Source organism: Condylura cristata, unplaced genomic scaffold, assembly GCF_000260355.1.
Source record: "Condylura cristata isolate star-nosed mole 26May11 unplaced genomic scaffold, ConCri1.0 scaffold00004, whole genome shotgun sequence".
Taxonomy (NCBI): Eukaryota; Metazoa; Chordata; class Mammalia; order Eulipotyphla; family Talpidae; genus Condylura; species Condylura cristata.
Genome location: NW_004567105.1, coordinates 62,312,005 through 62,332,693, shown reverse-complemented (window position 1 = coordinate 62,332,693; position 20,689 = coordinate 62,312,005). Strand labels below are relative to the sequence as shown.

At 41.2% G+C, this 20,689-nt stretch overlaps 1 protein-coding gene across 9 annotated transcripts in view; it reads right to left on the bottom strand.

The window, feature by feature from the left end:
- The window catches only part of MAP4 (microtubule-associated protein 4), a 160,215-nt gene that overhangs the window by 12,472 nt on the left and 127,054 nt on the right, over positions 1-20,689 (bottom strand). For 5 of the 9 annotated variants that reach the window (XM_012735312.1, XM_012735314.1, XM_012735309.1 and 2 more), the window contains exons 9-13: positions 7,935-8,041; positions 6,489-6,704; positions 2,288-2,471; positions 1,681-1,740; positions 1,273-1,565 (exon numbers count right to left, since the gene is read on the bottom strand). In XM_012735312.1, coding sequence (XP_012590766.1) covers positions 1,273-1,565; positions 1,681-1,740; positions 2,288-2,471; positions 6,489-6,704; positions 7,935-8,041 — 860 coding nt within the window. Of the gene's footprint in view, positions 1-1,272; positions 1,566-1,680; positions 1,741-2,287; positions 2,472-6,488; positions 6,705-7,934; positions 8,042-15,018; positions 16,484-20,689 lie in introns of those variants that run through there. The other 4 variants (XM_012735316.1, XM_012735317.1, XM_012735311.1 and 1 more) reach the window with 3 other exon arrangements.

The following is a 20,689-nucleotide window of genomic DNA, read 5'->3' as shown; positions in this document are numbered from 1 at the left end:
CCAAATGCCAAGAGTCCAGGCCAGGCTATCAGACAGAAGCAGGTCACCCTTGCATCTAGGAAAAAAAACACCTATTCCCAGGGGCTGAAGGGGAGGGAGGGCAAGGAAGAGGAAGAGGCACTGCAGACTAAAGTCTTGAGATGTGAAAAGAGATCAAGACACCATTTGCAGAGAAGATCTGGCTAATCCAGCTAAGACTGATTTGACTAAGAAGACCAAGTTAGTGATTCTATTCTGAGTGTGTGTTGGGTTATCAATTTCAAATCATATGTTCTTCCACTCAAATGTTCTGGTGCCCCAAGCAGACAGCCATGGTCACAGGGAGTCACTACTGATGATGGGATGTGTCAAACAGCTTCAGGCATGTTGGAACAAAAAACCACCGATATCACCAGATACCCACCAAGACCTCCTGCAACTTTTGTACCTTGACAGTGTAAGTGGAGCACAGAAAGGGGAGTTGGGCTATCAGCATCATAGTCCCACTGGCCTAGCAGGGGAGGGTAAAGCCACAGCCTCCTACTAAGAGCAACTTTTAGGCCCTCACCCCAGACTAACCCTAGTTTGTTATCAGTATTATCCAAAAGCAACAAAATTCTGTCTCATTTTTGTGCCCTCTTCAATTGGTTAACAGCTCTGGATTGAGGTAAAGTAATCCTTCTCTGAGCACAGGTGGGGTGGCTTAAATGATAGAGAATGACACTGAAGATGAACATTCTCAAATGAACTGTTGCCACTATTTTTCCACACACTAAGCACCCTGGTTATTTATGGTTAACAAGTAAATCCAGATGAGCGCAACCAGAAAATCCTTAAAAGTGAAGCATAGTCTGCCATCATGCCTTTCTCCATCTTGATACTCTACTGCAGTCCCTTTTATAGGAAAGGCAGAGGCTCGCAGCAAGTCATCCTGGCCACAAGAGGACACCCTAGTCCTCTTCTTTCAGAGACTCCCCAGCCAAGTAATGGCTTGAGGAACAAAGAGATGTTCTGCTTTCTGATGGTCATGATGCTCACTGCACAATGCAGGCTATTAAAGAACCATGAAAAACCAGGAATTTAACTGAGACACAAAGAGAAAACCCAGAGCTTATTCCTTCTGTAGTGCTGGGCTGTGGAGCCCAGGCTGAAATCCCCTAACTCTAATCTGAAGCCCTCCCTCTCTGATGGACCCCCCTAGAGGACCAAGACGTGCCTAGGCACAGTGAGTAGATGTGGCAGGGGAAAAAGCAGGGGATAGCATGCTAAAAACCCCAAGTTCCCTGGACCCACCCGGCCTCCTCCAGGTTGATGCTTGATGTTTTCTGTGGAGCCAACTTTGGAGCGGACATTCTTTAGATCAGGGGCAGAAGTATTGGTTGTCAGGCGGCTCAGCCTGGGGGCAGAGGAACTGGACTTGGCTGTTGTGGGCTTCTTTTCTACAGAAGGCGTCACAGAAGATCGGGGAGGTGTAGGTGTGGACTTGACTCGACTGGGAGTCACCCCTGCTGGGGATGCTGCCCCAGGGGCAGTGGTGTTTTTCTTCACAGCAATGGTAGAGGTGCTCCTTGAGCGACTCAAGTCAGCTGCAAAGACAGGAATGAGAGATTACAAGAGTTCAGAGGAAAGAGCAAAAGGGAGTTGCAAAGTCATGGAAGTCGTTTAAATTGGGGTTCTACACAGTGAGGGGTGAGTTATTACCTGGTACAGACTTTGTAGCCATCTTCTTGATGTCTGCAGGTTTTCCCTCAGTCTTGACAGCTGCACAAACATATACTTCTTAACATTATGTCTAACAAGCTGCCTGGGAGTGGCTCATCCAACACTGAGATTTGGGCATTCATTCAACAATTACCAACTGTCCCCTGTGAGCAAGGGATCATGCTAGTGTCTGGCAACAAGGTGGTTAATTGGACAGCCATGTAAAGATCACGTCCTTATGTGATGCACAAAGCCAGGCACTATGTTTCACTCTTTTCTACAGTCTTGAAATGCATCCACATGACCTTGGGAGCAAGTAATCAATACATGCCCCCAGAATCAAATAGGTCATTTCTTGTGTTCTAAGCCTATGACCACAAAGTAGTAGGTGCTGTAGGGTCATTAAAAAAAGAACAGTAAATTATACATGGGAGTTCATGAGAAAGAATCCCTTTCACTCAAGATTCTTTTGAATACACATTATATAACCTCACATGAGGATCAAATTTGCGGATTTTACCCTGTGCATAAGCAAGCCTACACCTTGGGCAAACCCAAGGTTCTACTCTCCTCTTCTTCCCATAGGGGAAAACATGGCAATACTCACCAGTGGGCCTCTTGGACAGGGCTATGGGTGGGCTCCGGCTGCTTGGCCCAGTTGAGGTAAGAGTGGCAGACGCTGTGACTTTTGGACCAGTCTGGGTGCTCTTGGTGCCAGGTCTGAAGGCCGGGGCAGAGGCTGGCTTGGATGGTGAGACCCGTTTGTCAGGTATCTTTGCCTCTGTGACAGGCTGATAAGAAGAAAGCAGGAGTAAAAGCTTCAGCTCAGCACTAACCCCAGAAAATCACATCAAAGGATGGTTGCACACAAGCATATATAACACATAACATAGGTACTGAGAGCGCAATAACTGACAGGAAAAAGTATCTACAGCTCTAAGACCAAAGTCCTCCAGATAATGAGAAATTAGCAACGCAGGCTGCTGTATGATCTTGGTAAGGAAACAGGGACTGTCAAACTATATCAATCCCAGTGAGAATCAATAGCTCTAAAAAGTACATATCATATCATAAATGCTGTCTGCCTCAGGACTTACTGTATTAAATACTGCTGTAATTGAAGAATTAATTAACTCAACTAAGGGTTAAATATATAAAAACATCAAAAATTACGTTCAGTTAAATTCAGTCATTCTTTTGGCTAAGATGTACCCAATGAATACTGAATACAACAGGGATACAGATGAAGACAGCACTGGCAGAATGTCAGGTCAGAAAGGAGTTCCTGCCCCAGTCCCATCCCTAACTCAATGTTATGTTTTTGGACAAATCACTGAACCTCTCTGAGCCTTAATTCCTCACTGAACAATAAAGGAGGTTGGAACAGAAGATCTCTTAAGATCCAGCTTTTATAATATCTGATGTCAGGAAATAGAGCATGAGAAGTCTCTGTGAGCAGAAGCAGCCAGCAGTGGATACAGGCTGACCAATAGAACGACTGCGACACACAATGTCACCATTGTGACTGGGGAAAAAAAGGGAAAATCTCTACGACACGGAATGTGAGTCATGGCAGTTCCTCTCCCATGGAGGATGGGCATGTCACTGTCAAGGGAGGGAGGGAAATCAATTTAGCTTGGTTTCTACAGGAATATGGCATTTACATACTATTTTATTTTCTTTTTTTAGATTTATTTATTTATTCATACAGAACTGGGGTACAGGTCAGAGATACGGAGGGTGAGAGGATTCACCAGGGACGGAGTGGGAAACAGAACAGGCAGATCGACGAAGTACACTGCTGAGGGGAGCAGCAGGTAGGTCAGGAAAGGTCTGCCGTGCCATGTGGTCACCTCCGGGGCAGGCGGGGATTGAACTCATGCGGAAGTGGCTTAAGTGCAGTGCTTTAACCCGCTGCGCCACCAGGGAGGGCCTACATACTATTTTAATAGCAAATAACATGTTGCTCATGAAGGTAAGCCAAACCAAGACACAGAAGATCCAGCCCTTTTTCTACCAGAAAAATAGCCAATCAGCTAAGGAGGTCCTCAAAAATTTAGAGCTGGCATCCAATTAAATATAACCCTGCAAGCACAGGTTAACAACCATTCTACAAATGAAGGCCCTAAGAGTGAGTGTGACGCACCCGAAGGTTGGAATTAAAGGAATTGATTTAGTTACCAGCTGGAACTCAGAGGATTCTGTGCAGAGGAATTCCCTCCCTGTTTGCTTTAAAACGTGAGGGCTATAGCAGGTAATCTTTGAGTTTCCTTCAAATTTTCAATATTATGTCTATGACAATAGTCCAGTGAGTTACGTTATCTTCTTACTTTGCTAGTAAGAGTAATAATGATAAAATAAGTTAGAAAAAGTTAATTGGGATGGAATTTCTAAAGGATGTGACTTTAGGGGTCAGGCTCTTGACTTCAACAAGCTACAGAATCAGCCTTCTCTTATAACGGAGCTACTTTTCTTATTTCTCAATTTATATTGTTTCTCTGCCAGAATCACAGAATCACAGATCTATCTTTTTTTTTTTTTTCTGGACGGGTTTTCCTTTGTTTGGTATTTTAAGTTTTTCTACCAAAATAAGAATAAAACACTTTTCTTTAAACTTTAACAACAGTAGTAATTAAAATGCAAGTCTAACAACAGTAATCATTAAAATGCAAGTCCTCTTTAGGTCAGGCATATCTTGAAATACTGTGTAGAAGCTGCATGGCCAAAAGCTATGAAAGAACAATGTTGAGAGGCCCCAAGTACCAGCATTGGTGAGACCCATCTTCAAAAGTTGGCACTGCTAGTAGCAGTCCTTTTGCCCATCTGTGCCTATGCAGGTGCTTCTTCTCACCAACTCTCCCTCTATTGGGTAGCAGCCTTCTTGTCACCATGACCTGTACCCTGCCAGGGCTTCTCTGCAGAGGCAGCTCTCCTCAATGCCTCCTGCCTGCGACTATGCAGGACTCTCTGTCCCTTTTGGGATAGCTCTTTCTGCCTGTGTATGTCTATGTAAGTGTCCTTTATTCTTCTGTCCCTTTCTCTAATGAACCTGCTCTTTAGTTATTTAAAAAAAAAAAAAAATCATTGGCACTGCTGCTATATATTAGGAAGTAGTAATTCTTCATAAGCACTACTACTTAAGAAGGTTATTAAAATGAGTTTACCTTCTCTCATAAAATGAGGATGCTAGTGTCTATGTAATGGCTTGTTGAGAGAGAGTGAAAGGAGTTAATATTCAAAGAAACCAGAAGAATTCATTATTATTAAAGAGTGAAAGTTCATTAGACCAACCCATTCCCCTTCTATGTCCTCCTTTGTACTCCCCAGGATTTGCTGTTAAGAAAGTGTCATTTTGGGCCCTCCATGGTGGCGCAGCGGGTTAAAGCACTGCACTAGGAAGTTTAAGCCACTTCCGCATGAGTTCGATCCCCGCCTGCCCAGGAGGAGATCCACATGGCGAGGCAGACCTCTCCTGACCTGCCCGATGCTCCCCTCATCATTGTACTTCGTCAATCTACCTGTTCTGCTCCCCACTCTGTTCCTGGTGAATCCTCTCACCCTCCGCATCTCTGGCCTGTACCCCAGTTCTGTATAAATGAATAAATAAATCTTTAAAAAAAAAAAAGGTATCATTATGCGCCATGCCTCTAGTCACCCTGTTCAATAAATTGTATTATAAAGATAATGAAAAGCAGCAACTGGGGAAATGAGGTTCATAAAGCTTTATGACATTTTATCTTTGGCAGGATTGCTCACCCTCTTGGTGAGGGTTTCAACCTAAATTGTAAGTCTCAATTTCCTTTACAAGATTAAACTAAAACACTAGGATTTTAATAAGGGAAAGAAATTATTTCCCACTGTGAACTTAAAGAATAGTATCAGGTTGCCCTTAAGGTCCTTCTCAAATAAAGCAAGAGATTATGGAAAATAGGAACAGAGTCCATGCTCTCCTCTTAGGACAATTCTGTAAAGCTAATGCTGACCCAAACTGACACTTTCTAGGCAATAATGTGTGGATGACCTGGAAAATAAAAAATTTCAAAAGGGAGCCCAGTGAGATGTGGCCTAATGCCAAAAGCAAAGTAAGCTATCATGTGATGCTGAAATGAGCTAAGAGTTGATCATAAAGGTCCTATCTAAAAGTAAGAAGTTTATTTCTAGAGTGATTAAAGACAAAGAACTGGATTTAATTAGAAATTTGAAATAAAAATTACATTAAAAATGAGTGTGTTGGGCCCTCCCTGTTGGCACAATGGGTTAGGATGCAGCACTGTAGACTGGCCACAGCCGCTTCAGTGCGAGTTCGATCCCCGCCCCAGAGGTGACCCACATGGCCCAGCAGACCTCTCCTGACCCACCCACTGCTCCCCTCAGCAGTGTACTTCATTAATCTGCCTGATATGCTCCCCATTCTGTCTCTCGTGAATCCTCTCGCCACCCCAGCACCTCTGGCCTGTACCCCAGTTCTGTTTACACAAATAAATATATCTTTTAAAAAAAATAATGAGTGTGTCATTAGTATGTGAAGGAGGGGAAACTGGTTAGCATGTGTTAACCAGTGAAGAGTAAGGAAAGGAGGAGGAACTAGATGTAACATTGCATTCAACATTTTGTACAGAAAAGTATAAAAGGCCTTTAAATATGGCTGCATCAATGGGTAGCCAAACTGATTTTCAAATCAATATTCCCCTTTTTCCTCTCCTCTGAATTCTAACAGCCTGATCCCACCGTCTAATAGCAACAAGAAAACTGTCTACTCATACTCATAGGGCAAAACTCTTTCTGACAGTGCTTGGATGACTACTTACCTTGGGTTTCACGTCTTTTGAAGGTAAGATGGAAGACCTGGTAGTGGCTGCAGCAGAGCGTTTGGGTGGGGCAGCTGGTACTAAGCCTGAAGCAAGGCTCATGGGTTTTTTATTCGACCCACCAAAAGTGGTGGGAGCTGGCTGCTTAGGGAGAGAAGTGGACTGTGTTTTGGCTTTCGATGTTGAAGTCTTTGCAGGCTGAGTGATGGCCAAAGGCTTTAAGTTGATTTGTTGTGTTTTTTGGTTTTTTTTTAAGGTCAACATCAAACACACAGACAAGAATAAAAACAAATGAAAAAAAAAAGTATAAATTGCACAATTCAAAGTAAAATCATAAGCAATGAGGGTAGATGCAAATAAAAGTTAGCATTCCTTTCTTCTGAGCTCAGTATGTGAACAGGATACAAGGTTTAGAGATAAAGAAAATTGAGAATTATTTCTTAAAAACAATATTGTAAATTTTAGTAGTTCAATACCTGAAGACTTAAAGTTGGTAATATTTTAAACAACTAACTACTAGACTCTGCAATTTTCCATGAAAGACATCACCCAACAATTAAGTTATTTAGGACATGTATCTCCTGGCAACGTCAGCGTCCTATTTTATTTTCTGTTTTAAAGATTTTTTTAAATTTATTTATGCATACAAGAGCTGAGGTACAGGCCAGAGGTGTGGGGTTTGGTGAGAGGATTCACCAGAGACAGATATAATGAATTACACTGCTAAGGGGGAGATGCAGGCAAAACAGGAGAGGTCTGCTGCATCATGTGGATCCTTGGTCAGGGATTGAATTCATGCTGCAGTGGCTGGCAATAGATTGACAGTGCTGAGATTTATCCCCTGCACCACCAGAGAGGCCCAGCATCCTGTTTTAAACATAATGAAGTAACACTGGAACTCTGCAATAAGTGCCAACACAAAGTTCCTGAAGCCATGGTCTATCTTAAAAATCTGTGTTCCCCAGCTATATACCAGAGACATTTTATGGGGCTGGAGTGGGAAATGGGATCAAAAACAGTGGAGGGAGGGAAATGCACTGGACTATGGTCATGGCACATGGGTGATTTGGTGACAGGAAGCCCACGGGGATTACAAATGAGATGGGAAAATGCACAAAATGATGAAAAAATAAACTATTAGATTATTAAAAAAAATCTGTGTTCCCTTTTCATGAACACAGGTGCCAGAGTCTTTTTCAGAACATTATTCATTTTGTTATTCCTGTATGGAAAACAGAAACAACTTCTACAGAAACACAATAGGGATAAATGTAGAGATTTTAAGGTTTGAGTTAAACTACTCTGGTAAATGGAAGTATAAAATATTTCCTAAGCATATCCAAGCTCATAACAGTTCAGAAGAAAGAAATTTCGATGTATGCAAAGATACTGTTTCAAAGCAAACAACTATAGCTGTAGAAACTAACCCACCATTCTGGCACCTACCTTTGTTTTCTTTTCTGGGCTTGGTGGGAGCTCCTTGTTTGGAGGGGTGGTGATGTCATTTCCGGTCACACTCAGAGCAGGTCGTCCTTCTTCTGGCTTGGCTATTCCTAAGTGGGAGGATATTATCCTACATAAATGTTTTTCACACCCATTTTGAAAATTTAAGCCTTAGCAGAAACAGACCACTAACTAGCACTTCATTCTAAAATCAAACCACAGAACTCTGCTGCTGAATTGTGGAGAAGACTCCCAAGTTCCCCTCACTGTGAGAGAGCAGTTTTAAGATTCCAGAGACTTGATAGCAGCTGTCCCTGTGGAGAAGCAATCTAAGCTAAGTGGGATTTGCACAAATAATCAATGGAAGGAAATAGCTCTTCAAGCTTGGTTTTTCTTCCCTGGAGACCAGCACAGACCAGTGTCATCCAACCACTACCTCTTGCAGCATGCAGGCAGCAACAAAAACCTTTTCTACTAGAGTTTATCTCTTGGAATAAAAGTTGCTGAGAGATGGGTTAAGAGCCAAAAGATCATCCAATGTCCTTCCCTTACTTCCTTTCCCTGTAAAGTATTACTTTATGGAGGATGTGAGATTAACTTGATCTAGGTCCCAGCAGTGACCCAGATTTCTAGCAGGGCAGAGGAGACCCATGAAATCAGACCCAGGTCCAGAAATAATGTCTGTTGCCTAAGGCTACACCTAGCAGTACCACTGTAGGAAGGTTACTCCTAATTTCAACAGGGATATACCTGAAAGAGTTAAAACACTGAGAAATGTATAATCTGGTTTTGAGAAGGCATTCTATCTGGCATAAAACCAAAAAGGTAAGCTTGATTAAAAGAAAATTAAAAACTTTAACATGGTCAGATGAAAAAGAACCCAAAGATAAATAACAGCATAAAACAACCTGAACCTCACACCAAAGGTAAAGAACTTATATAAATTACTCATACACAGCTATAACTCCTACAAAGACCAACAACTCACTAAAAAAAAAACAAGCAAAAGAATATGGACACAGCTTACAGGTAAAGAAACAAAAATCACTTCAACATGAGGAAACATACCACAAAGTAATGCATGTAATGGTACAACCCATATGCAAGGCAGTCAGGTGGTGTCTCTGAAAATTACACATGCAGATAAATTATAATCCAGAAATAGAACTTCTGGAAATTTAAAAGATGTACTTGCACAACTATAAAATAACAAATGTACAAGATCTCGCATCAAAACATTGTTTCTAAAAGCAAAGAACTTAAAACAAGTCAGAAGTCTGTGAACAGGAAATTGGTTAAAGCATTATGGCAGAAATAGCAATGTAATATCTGAATCTGACACAGTAAAAAGAAGCATGAAAAAAATTTATTATGTTTGAAATGGAAACATCTTTAGAAAGAGTATGCAAAATGTGAAACCACTGGCCCAGAAAAGGGATTAAAGGTTGGTGGAGATGGAGGATATATTTCCAATATAAATATACTGTACATGCATTTAAAAGCACAACAACAAAAACTTTGGGAGAATCATGATAAAATAAATCAATGGTAATTTAATTGGAGAGGGAGAGAATGTAAAGCAAAGGAGGGTAGGAGGCTTTACTTCAAGTTTTTTGTTTTGAAATAATTATAGATTTAAAGGAAGTTGCAAAGAAATGGACAAGAAGGTAGATCATGTGTACCCTCCAGCCAGCCTCCCTCTGTGCTAATATCCTGCATAACTATAGAGCTCCATCAAAACCAGAAACTGATACTGGTACTATCCACAGAGCTTATTCAGGTACTTCCACTCTACATTCACTCAATTATTTGCATGCACACATGCACATATATGTACTTTCTATGCAATTTTACCACATTTGCAATTTTATGTGACCACTCCTAACAATCAAGACACATAACTGTCCCACCATCACAGGGGTCCCTCATGTTTCCTTTCTATAGATCACCATTTTCAATCCCTAAATCTCTGGCAAACCAGAGATAGGATTTGCAGGAGATAGTTCTTTTCTTTTAGAAATTTTAAAATGTGCCACTGTTGTCTTCCTTCCATGGTTTCTGACAAGAAACAGAATGTCATTTGAATTGCTATTCTCCGGTAACTAATGCATCGCACTTTCTAGTTGTAATTTTTTTCTTTGCTTTTAGCTTAGTTTGATTATATGTCTTAGTGTGGAGTTTTCCTACTTGAGGTTCATTCAGTTTCTTGAATCTGTAGATTTATGTCTTTTGACAAAATTGGGAAGTGATCAGTCATTTATTTAATTGAGTAACTGCTCAGCCTCACATTCTTCCTCAGCTCCTGGGATATGAATCATTCAAATATTAGATCTTCTGTTATTTTCTACAGGATTCTGAGAATATGTATATTTTTTAGTCTGTTTTCTCTCTATTGTTCATATTGTATAAATTTTATTAGTCTGTCCTCAAATTCATCAATCCTAGTCTCTGCTATCTCTAATTTACTAGTGAGTCCACCAGTGAATTTTCACTGTTATAACCTTCCTATCTATAAATTCTACTTGGTACTTTTTGTAATTTCTATTTCTTTGCTGAGATCTGGGGTTTGCTTCAAGAGAACTCATGTTGCTTGTTGAAGCAATTTTATGATGACTGCTTTAAAAATCCTAATTTTATGGGACCTCCCTGGTGCCACAGGGGGTTAGAACGCAGCACTGCAAAGCTAGCTTTGGTCGCCTCGGTGCGAGTTCAACCCCCAGCCCTGGAGGTGACCCACATGGTGCGGCAAACCTCTCCTGACCCACCTGCTGTTTCCCTCAGCAGTGTACTTCACTGATCTGCCTATTCTGCTCCCCACTCTGTCTCTGGTGAATTCTCTCATGACCCCTGCACATCTGGCCTGTACTGCAGTTCAGTATCATAAACAATATATATTTTTTTTAATTCTACTTTTATGGTTTAGCAGGTAAGCCCTATTTACATTTAACATGCAGATTCTGGCTAGTTTCTCAGGCCCTTGCACTACGTTTCCGCTATGCTCTAGCTTCATGAGGCTCTCAATCCCTGCTAAATACTGCCTGCAAGGATGAAGCATTGCCCTGGCCCAGATGGTTTCACTATATGAGAGGTGAGTGATGCTGGACCCATGGGATATAGTTTCTCCTCGTCTGTTCTCTTGCTGCCCCTTGCTAGTTGACTTCCTAGCTGAACGTCTGCTGCTTGAAAGGAGGCCACTGGAGGAAATGGACCTATGTCTCCTGCTACTGAATAGAAGGCTGGCAAACACCAGGCTTATAAATGCTGCTGATGTAGTCATCTGTGGGGGACAAAGAATGGCTCATTTTCGCCAGTGTAGAGAGCTCATGCCTACAACTGTGACAGGGAGTGGACAACAGGTAAGTGCTCATGAGCTCTGCTGACAATCTGCAGGAGGATTTGTGACCACTGCTGTTGCAGGGCTTCCACTAGTTTTACTGGATTTCTCTTTTCCTATCTGGACTTTAGGCAAGAGCAAGCAGATCTTGTTTTCCCCTTTTTTTTGGGGGGGGGGGAGGGTGATTAGTGATTCCACATTGTAGGCACTCTAGTATCCCAGCAGGATGTATGGCAAATAAAATGGAAGCCTAGAGAAATCACTGCACCACCCTTAAGTCCCAAGGTTCCCACCCAGCCCATCCTCTACATTCTACCTTTCAGATTCCATTTATGATTTTCTAATACATCTTTCTAGAGCATTTAACTGTATTATAGGATAGGTATAGGAAAAACTGACTCAATGTCATCTTGTCTTGGTAAGAGATTTTCCAATGTGAAGCATTTTGTATTACTTGATGTTTGAAATCATGTGTATGCCTATTCAAAAACTGAAATTTGAAAATTTTTAAAATGTGGAGAAACAAAAAAGACCTAACCACACAAGATCAGTAATACTTATGTTCCACAGCAAATGAAAAATATCAAAAGTGTGATTTCTTGTCACAAGTAGGAGATCACAATGAATATTTTTCAAAGGACATAAAATTTTTTAGTAAATAACATGAATGGTCTATGAAGACTCAATTCCTATGATATAAATTAAACGCATATCTCCACCTATACAAGTAATATCACATAATAAAAACACCTCACTTACGCAGAAGCAGAAACTACTCTCCTTCCCAGATAATGCTTTTTACCATGATCATTCCCCTTTTCCTCAAGGGTATGTATCAGCCAATTGCTAAAGACCACCACACAAATGACCCCATGATTTCTTCTCAATGTTCAAAACAAAACTTAACTGCTCAACAAACCTGCTCTCATCTGTTGGATTTTTCTCTTTTTGGTACTACTGCCTTTGAGAAACACAAGCTTAAAGTAAAGCACCACCTTTCTCTGCTTCTCTCAGATGCCACATTCAGTGTTTAGGTCCAGCTGATTTCACCTGTCATACTTCCCCTACTAAATCCTTAAAATTTCACCTGCTACTTCATGAATAAAATGTTTTTTTAACATCATTCCTCTGTTTTTAAGTTAATTTTATCTATTGAGAACAGGTGAGTCTCCCCAAAGCAGATCTTGGATCACTTTGACTTAGGCAATGTTTTAAAACATGGGAGTAATGTTTAAATGTCTGAGGGGTCATTTGAAGCATGGGTACTAAACAACTTTCTGTATTTTTTTTCACTCATAATTTCCTGCCAATATGTCAAACAGGAGGTTTTGGCATATTTGCTCAACCAACACCCTTATCTAGAGAGGCCTCCAGATGAATGAAGTGGCATATCTAAATGACTATGACTCACGACTCGTAAAGGCTGCAGGACATGGCAAGCAGTTGACTAGACCAAACTGTGCCAGTAAGACATATTTGAAAGGAAGAAAACAGGAAACATGCAGGCAAGCAACTTGAGTCTCTAACATATATATGAGGACATAAAGTGAGGCACAGAACCCAAATCAAGGAAACTGTCTTTTACAGACCAGTCACAAAGAAGTTAAGAGAGATGGCAGGGAAAAAAAGGAAGTTTCTGAAAGGGAAGAGAATGGAACACACATCTGGGGAGAAACAGAGCTTCTGAGAGATGCAGATGGGCAGCAGCTAGGCTGAATGCAACTGGAATTGCATTCCTGAAATGCAACTGGATTCCCTGAGATCCTTCTATAGCCTGACAATAAATATTTTTAATAAATATGACTTCCTCTGAGGGTGTTTCCATTCTTTGCAATCAAATAATCCTTACGAGAGTGACCCAGAGATCCTTACGTTTTTGTTCTTTTGCCTTATATGAGCTGTTTAGGCTTCATACCTTTGTTTATTGAGACCTTTTGCCTTAAAGGCTGTATCTCCACACTGCTAGGCATCAGAGGCTTCCAAGGTCACCTCCGTGATTCACAACTCTTTCACTGCCACCACCCAACTCTCTCCTCCCACCCCCAAAATAGACCATAAGTTGCTTGAGGATAAAGGACAATATTCAGAGCCCATAAAGATATTGGCACATGGTAGATATGTTAAATAAAACTTTGTGTAGTTTTATCTACTTAGGGGTTAGCTGAGTCAGCACTCAAACATTTATTAGTGAGTTTTGTCAATCATTTGAAATTTTTTCTACCACATCTTTTGTTACTTTAAACTAGGAAGAACTTGTTTTGAAATAAATGAACAACAACAACAAAATCAGTCATTACAACTTCAAAGGTACATGGCACTGAATTGGGTACCTGAGGGTTCATAAAAAGATGACACAAGTATGTGCATGAGGAGCTTACAGTCTGCTTCAGCTAGAAGTAAACAACAGAAATACTCGAATCTTGACATCTTGGAGTCATAAGAAATCACAGAGGATATAAGGCTTCTTTACTCATCTCCATTGAACAACAATCTCTCAGTCTTAAACAGTTGGGTTTCATTTACCTCTCCCCTAGAAAATATCATTTTAATTTTCAAAGGAAAAGAGTAAAATTTTTCATTATAATATACTGAGAGGAAAACAGTGGAGGGAGGGAAATGCACTGGATTATGGTGATGACACATGGGTGATTTTGAGATGGGAAGCCCAAGGGGATTACAACTGAGATGAAAAAAAAAAAGTACAAAAGGATATAAAAATAAACTATTATATTATTTAAAATAAATAAACTATTATATAAATGTGTGTGTGCACGCGCGCGCGCGCACACACACACACACACACACACACACACTGAGAGGAGGAAATACTAGAGAAAACAGTTCCTCAGAAAACAGAGTCGTCCCCCCCCAAACAAAACACATTTTAAATCCCAATTAACAAGCTTGTAAATCCTTTGTGCTAAAACTGGATTCAGAGGAAAATAAGGTTTTTTTTTGTTTTTTTTTTTTAGACCACCAACAATAAGACCCATGGGGGTTGGGGAAGAGAAGAAAGGGCCATGAAGAAAGGCACAGAAGGCAGTCACAAAGACGGCAACATTTAGCTTTTTATTAAGTGCAAGCCTCTCCTCTTCTCTTTCCCTTTCTTCTCTTTCTCCCCACAAATCCTCCCTATACTCATAAAGAGAGAGAAAACTAGAAGCAAGATTGGGTCAAACATGAACAACAGGAAAAGAATATTAAATAGCCAGTTTTAAAGGGCTCTTTTTCAGCTTGAACAAAAGTAAAACATTCTCAAAAGCAAAACGGAAAACAGCTTACACCCTGACCATGCCACTTAATGAGAGGAGGTTAGTGCTGATAAACCCATTGTGAATCTACACAGTGACAGATTTTCAAGCAAGGAAATCAATCAGCCGTGATTGGATGATTTAGAGCTCAGAAATCATGTGGTTCAAACCAACAGGGAGGTGAGGGGGTGAGAGGATGGGGGATGGGAGATAGGCAGTCAAGTATGGGGCTCTTTCTTATGCCCCCCCATCCTCTGACCCTAATAACTCCCTATCCAATCACTCACTCCAATCTGCCCTGCCAGCAGACAACTGGGTTGACCCAGCTAGATTCACTTTGCTCACTTTCTTGATTCCCAGCCACCTTCCAATGCAACAGAATTAAGCTTTCCCCAGGCAGTCACAGACTCCAGCAGCCTAATGCTCCTGCTGGTAATCTGTCACTTTGGTTCCTTCCTTGCTGTCGGTTTGCTCCCCAAGGAGGCAAAATTTAGAAACATACCATCACGTGGTGTCTCTTCACACTGAACCGATGGAGTGCTCTGGGTTGCAGTGACCTCAATTTCTTTCTTCCCTGCTAGAGTCGTTTGTCCCAGCTGTTTCTCACTTCCCTGGCAGACTTGGGAGGATGAATCTGATCTTGTTTCACTAGTATCTTCTTGCCCCTTTTCCTTGCTGCTTACTTCAGGAATCTGCTCCAGCTTACCATGGAAAGGTAGCCCAGTAGTGCCCAGGTCTTTCTTTCCAGAGCTGCTGCTGCTAATGTTGCTGTTGCTGAAGTGGGTCAGTTCTTCTTTCTTGGTCACTGATTCCTCAATGATGAAAGGAAGTGTCTTCTCAGTAGATGGGATGGGCAGTTCTGCAGGGTTCAATTTGTAGGTAGCAGTCTGTTCCTCGGCCACCGTCATGGAGCGCCTTATACCAGGAGCCCCCAGTTTCCTGGGTAGAGGACTTGGCATTGGGCTACTGGAGAGACCAGAAGAGAGTTCTTCTGGGGCTGTGAGGTCAGGATACTTATCTGCAAGGTGGACAGCTGGAGGAACTGAGAGGTGAGAACATTCAGAGAGTGCCCGACGCATTGCTTTTTTCTGATGGGGGGCTTGGTCAAGCAAAGCATCCTCCTCAGTAGAATTCAATTTCTCCAACTCCTTATCATGGTCCCTGCTTTGAGAGCTGGCATTCAAATATTCCTGAGTGAACTCTACCATAGTGATAGGTGGAATGGCAGTGGATGAATGCTCAATAATAGGGGCTGGATGAGCTATAGTCACTGGCAGTGAGGACTCACATTCTGTCTGCTCAGAGTTATTCATCACCTCAATCACCCCACAGCCAGGGGTAATGCCATTCTCTTTTCCTGGAGTTGCTTCCTTTGAGCTCTGAGAGCCCTGAGCCACTGGATGAAAGCTGGGGTTCCAAACACTGGTTTCTTGCTCCTTTACATACTCAGTGGGGATGTCAGCAGCTCCAGTGAAATTCAGGTCTGTCTGGCTTTTGGTCTCTGGTCTATTTTCCCCTGCCACTTTTCCCTTAACTGTAGTGGTTTTATTTTTGTCTGGCCCCTCTTTGGGTCCCAAGTGGAACTCAGCTGTCTTCTGGTATACAGAGTTGCCCCCTGAGGGAGGGTAGCTTTCTGAAATCACATACCTGCTCTCAAGGTGACCCGAGGATGCTTGATAGTCCTTGTCCTGCACTTCAATGCTGAGCTCTTTGTCTAGCTTCCCCTCAAAGAAGCAGAGCTTATTCTGCTCCAGGAAGCTGGCATTCTTCACAAGCCCGTCTTTCAGCTGTCCATCCATGCTGACATTCAGCCCGATTTCATTTAGTCTGCCCTCTGTCCTCTGCCACTCAAATCCAGCTTGGCTGATTTCTTTTGGGGAATCCATCCGACACTCTGCAGGTTTGCCCTTACAGAGCTGGCTGAAAGCAGCAGAGCGAGAGGCTGACTGCTCCTCTGAGAACGACATCCTCTATTCCACTGCTCTCTCCCCCCTCTGGCTCCTAGAGCTCTAACACCACCTACGATCACACAGAGCTTGCAGTGACATCACACCAAGTCCCCAGTATTCATGACAAAAACCTAACGCTGTCCCAATGTTCCATTTTCTTAAGCAGTTGGGTGCTAAATGTATTTACTAGTGTGAAAAAAAGGAAGAAAGAATAAGAGAAAGGAAGGAAACTGCTATTTACTGCATAATCAAATGCCACTGTTAAACTGAAAGTATAATTTCCTGTTAACTAGCACTGCGTTTAGATCTGCAATTTAAAACACAGTATGGTGCCAATGTGGGTACTGAGGATAATAATTATCATGGCTTTCACTGATATAGATACATGTATACCCACACATTCACTTATCTGACACTATGCCCACATTTCCACATTCACCCACTCAAAACAACACTGTTTTTAAAAATAAGTAAGACTCATTTGCCAATCCCAAGCTATAATCCTTAAACAATGAATCCAGAAAATTGCCCAACATTTCACATAAAATGCTTAAATCAAAATTGTAGGCATTTATTTCTCCAAAGAAGAGTTTGCTGTCATGTCAATTTATGATATTCATTTGAAAACTGGCTTGAGAGGAGTCTCCAAAGCCCAGTGAGAGCTTCATTTAGAGTTCTGCATTGTGAAAGAGTTTAATGAAGGGTTCAGTTGAAGATTTTTGTGATCAGGACTTTGGAGTCATGTATCTTACTAATACAACACTTGTGTAACAATCCATCTCTTGCGCTTTTACCCTTGCCCCTGCTCTACCCCTGCTCCCCTTTAGTAACATTAACAAATAGGTCTCTTCCTTCTGCACCAGCTCTCTGCTTTTTCCAGTCCACTCATCTCTTAGTTGCCACGTGAACACATACAGGCAAGGCAGTTCATCTTCCTCTGACCTCTGGAACTCAGAGATTCTGGCAGTCTGGCCTACTAAGTGTCTCTATTTAACTCAGCATGGTCATCTGCTGTTCTAGATGTAGTGCTTACATACCATACATTCAGGACTCAGAAATCCATTAAAAAATATGCTCTAAAGGCCCTCCCTGGTGGCGCAGCGGGTTAAAGCACTGCACTGAGAATCTAAAGCCAATTCCTCATGAGTTCGATCCCCGCCTGCCCCGGAGGAGATCCACATGGCGTGGCAGACCTCTCCTGACCCTTCCGCTGCTCCCCTCAGCAGTGTACTTTGTCCATCTGCCTGTTCTGCTCCCCACTCTGTTTCTGGTGAATCCTCTCACCTTCCGCATCTCTGGCCTGTACCCCAGTTCTGTATGAATAAATAAATAAATCTTTAAAAAAAAATATGCTCTAAAAATGTTATACTGGATCCTCCCTGGTGGCGCCAGGTGTTAGGTCTCAGCACTACGAAGCTATCTGTAGCCACTGCAACATGAATTCAATCCCTGGCCAGGGAGCTGACCCACATGGAACAGTAGATCTCTCCTATTTTGCCTGCTGCTCCCCTCGGCAGTGTTATTTCAGTCAATCTGTCTGTTCTGCTTCCCACACTCTGTCTCTGGTGAATCCTCTCACCCCCCATACCTCTGGCTTACATCCTAGCTCTTACAAGCATTAAAAAAAAAAAACTTAAAAAAAAAAAGTTACAGGCCCTCCCTGATGGCACAGAGAGTTAAAGCACTGTACTAAGAAGCTTAAGCCACTTCCTCATGAGTTCGATTCCTGCCTACCCCGGAGGAGATCCACATGGTGTGGCAGACCTCTCCTGACCTGCCCACTGCTCCCCTCAGCAGTGTACTTCGTCGATCTGCATGTTCTGCTCCCCACTCTGTTCCTGGTGAATCCTCTCACCCTCCACATCTCTGGCCTGTACCCCAGTTCTGTTTGAATAAATAAATAAATCTTTAAAAAAAATAAAATTAAATTAAAATAAAAAGTTACAATGAAAGGACAGGTCATATTCGTCCTTGAACAAAGCTGATTTCTGTTACCTCACCTGTCAGTAACTAACTGTGAAATATTCTATCAAGAATAAAAGAGATGTCTTTTTCTTAGATGAAGAATAGCTTGAATTTTTAAAATCCACTTATAATGCTTTTAGAAAAAAGGGTAAAGTTAAAAATGTTCCACTTTGTTCTATAATGCATGAGATTATCAAAGACCAGTTGAAGAAAATTTCCTTAACTGGAACCTTTGACCCCAAGTACTCACCTTCTCTTCTATTCACACCAATCACAAAACTTAACTCAAGTCTTCAACTTGTGTGGAGAACTATAACGTAACATACCTTTTGTGTTAACTTTAGTACCTAAAACAGGGCTATGTTCATGGTCAGGACTGGAAGTACTTCAGTGTTGAAAAGAAAAAAAGGAAAGAAAACTGCACGTGTAAAATTCCATTCAACTTCTGTCCTAAACATAAACTGAGCCTCATACACACCTCTCCTTCCTCTTGATCTTAAGTTGTACTGTAGCAATACATGTCAAAGCACATATCGAAGCTTCACTGGCAAGAAACCCGGGTCATCTCACATTATGTCAAGCTTCTCACTAAGAAAAAGAAATTGAGGATGTACAATGACATCATGGGGTGCCAGGAGGGTCATAATTCTAATCAGTAATGGAGGAACAAAAGAACAAAACAATCTTGTGTTCAGAAAGGGTTACTAATGAAATACAGATTCTAACTTTTCTTATATACACATAACTTAGTTACATAATTATGCATAGTACATGATGAAATTATGATGGTACGCTGAGAGTGTTACTGGAATGAAGTCCCAACATGTCAGAGGCAAAATTTTAGCTAGCACCTTTGAAATCAGTGTGATTCAACAACTCCATCCACTCAAACCAGTCACCATTTCCCTTCCCAATTACCCCTCAATTTACTGATAGATTATATTCTTTGGTTTATGAGGAGGAAAATAATTTAAATTGGAGTCAGAAGAATAGGTTTTAAAATCTTTTTGTGCCACTTCATAGTTATGACTTTAAGAAATTTATTTCCTAATTTCAGGTTCTTTGTTCATGAAATGAGGGAAATCTTTAAGTCCTTCCATCATTGCTAAACAGTTTTAATACTCTTATATCTTAATAAAAAGTTTGAAGAACACACTTATTCAAGGAAATCTCAGATTTTCAACTAGGTTCCATTCATAGTGTGATTTTTTACTTGGGTAGGATTCCAGAGATTAGTATTTAAGTAGCCACCTCCCCACCCCAATGTAAGAGTATAGTCTGTGAGCAGAAGTACAATAGAGGATATAGGAACCTAGGAAAAGAACCTAGGCCAAAAAAAAAAAAAAAAATCAAGTATGGATCCTAGTTTCTTAGTCAAATAGTTTTCAGTTCTAGCTAACCTACTCAGATCCTCCCTATCAATGCCCTCTCCCCTCCCCCTCCATACCCCCCAAAAAACGCTAAGGCAATAACTAAAATGGTAAGTTCCCATTACCTTCAAATTCCATGTATCTTGTATAGATTCTATCCATAAATAGCAAATTGCACAACCAGGAAAATGAAGCCAGCCACTCACAAAAGAGCACATATTTGGGACCATAGTCCATAAAATAAATTAGAAATATAGATGGCTTGAAGAAAGGTAGTAATAATGATATGGATACCATCCAAGCAGAAACCTCAGTTTATAAGGCTCACATTGGTGAGTTGGAAGAGGCAACTTGGGTGGTAAGTGGTTGAGAAGATCAGACAGAAAGTTTGAACTAAAGGCAAGTGCCCAAGACACCACATCAGCTAGCTCAGATACGCACATAAGCTTGGTGTTCCCCCAGGGATGAGGGAAATACAAAATACCCGCAGAATTCACCCCTTCATAAATGTAAAATATAAAAATCACATTTAGCAAGGTAGATAATGCACAAAATGTACCTACTAATATTAATTAGCTAAAACCAAGCAGAACTAAGAAAATGTACGTGTGTAACGTACGTATATAAGAAATTGATAGGAAATGAAAAAGCATGAATTCCTGGACTGTAGAATTACTGTATGAGATCCCGCTGATAACTAAATAAAACAAATCCCAATTATAAGAAACACCACACAAACCCTAATTTCAATAATTGACAAGGGTAAAAGAAAAGCCAGTTCTCAAAAATCTGAGAAAGTGCTAAAGAAATTAATATCCATCTTTCAAATCTCTTTCAAAATAAGGGTCATTCCATACAAGCAGTACTTAAAGGACACCAAAGTATGTGA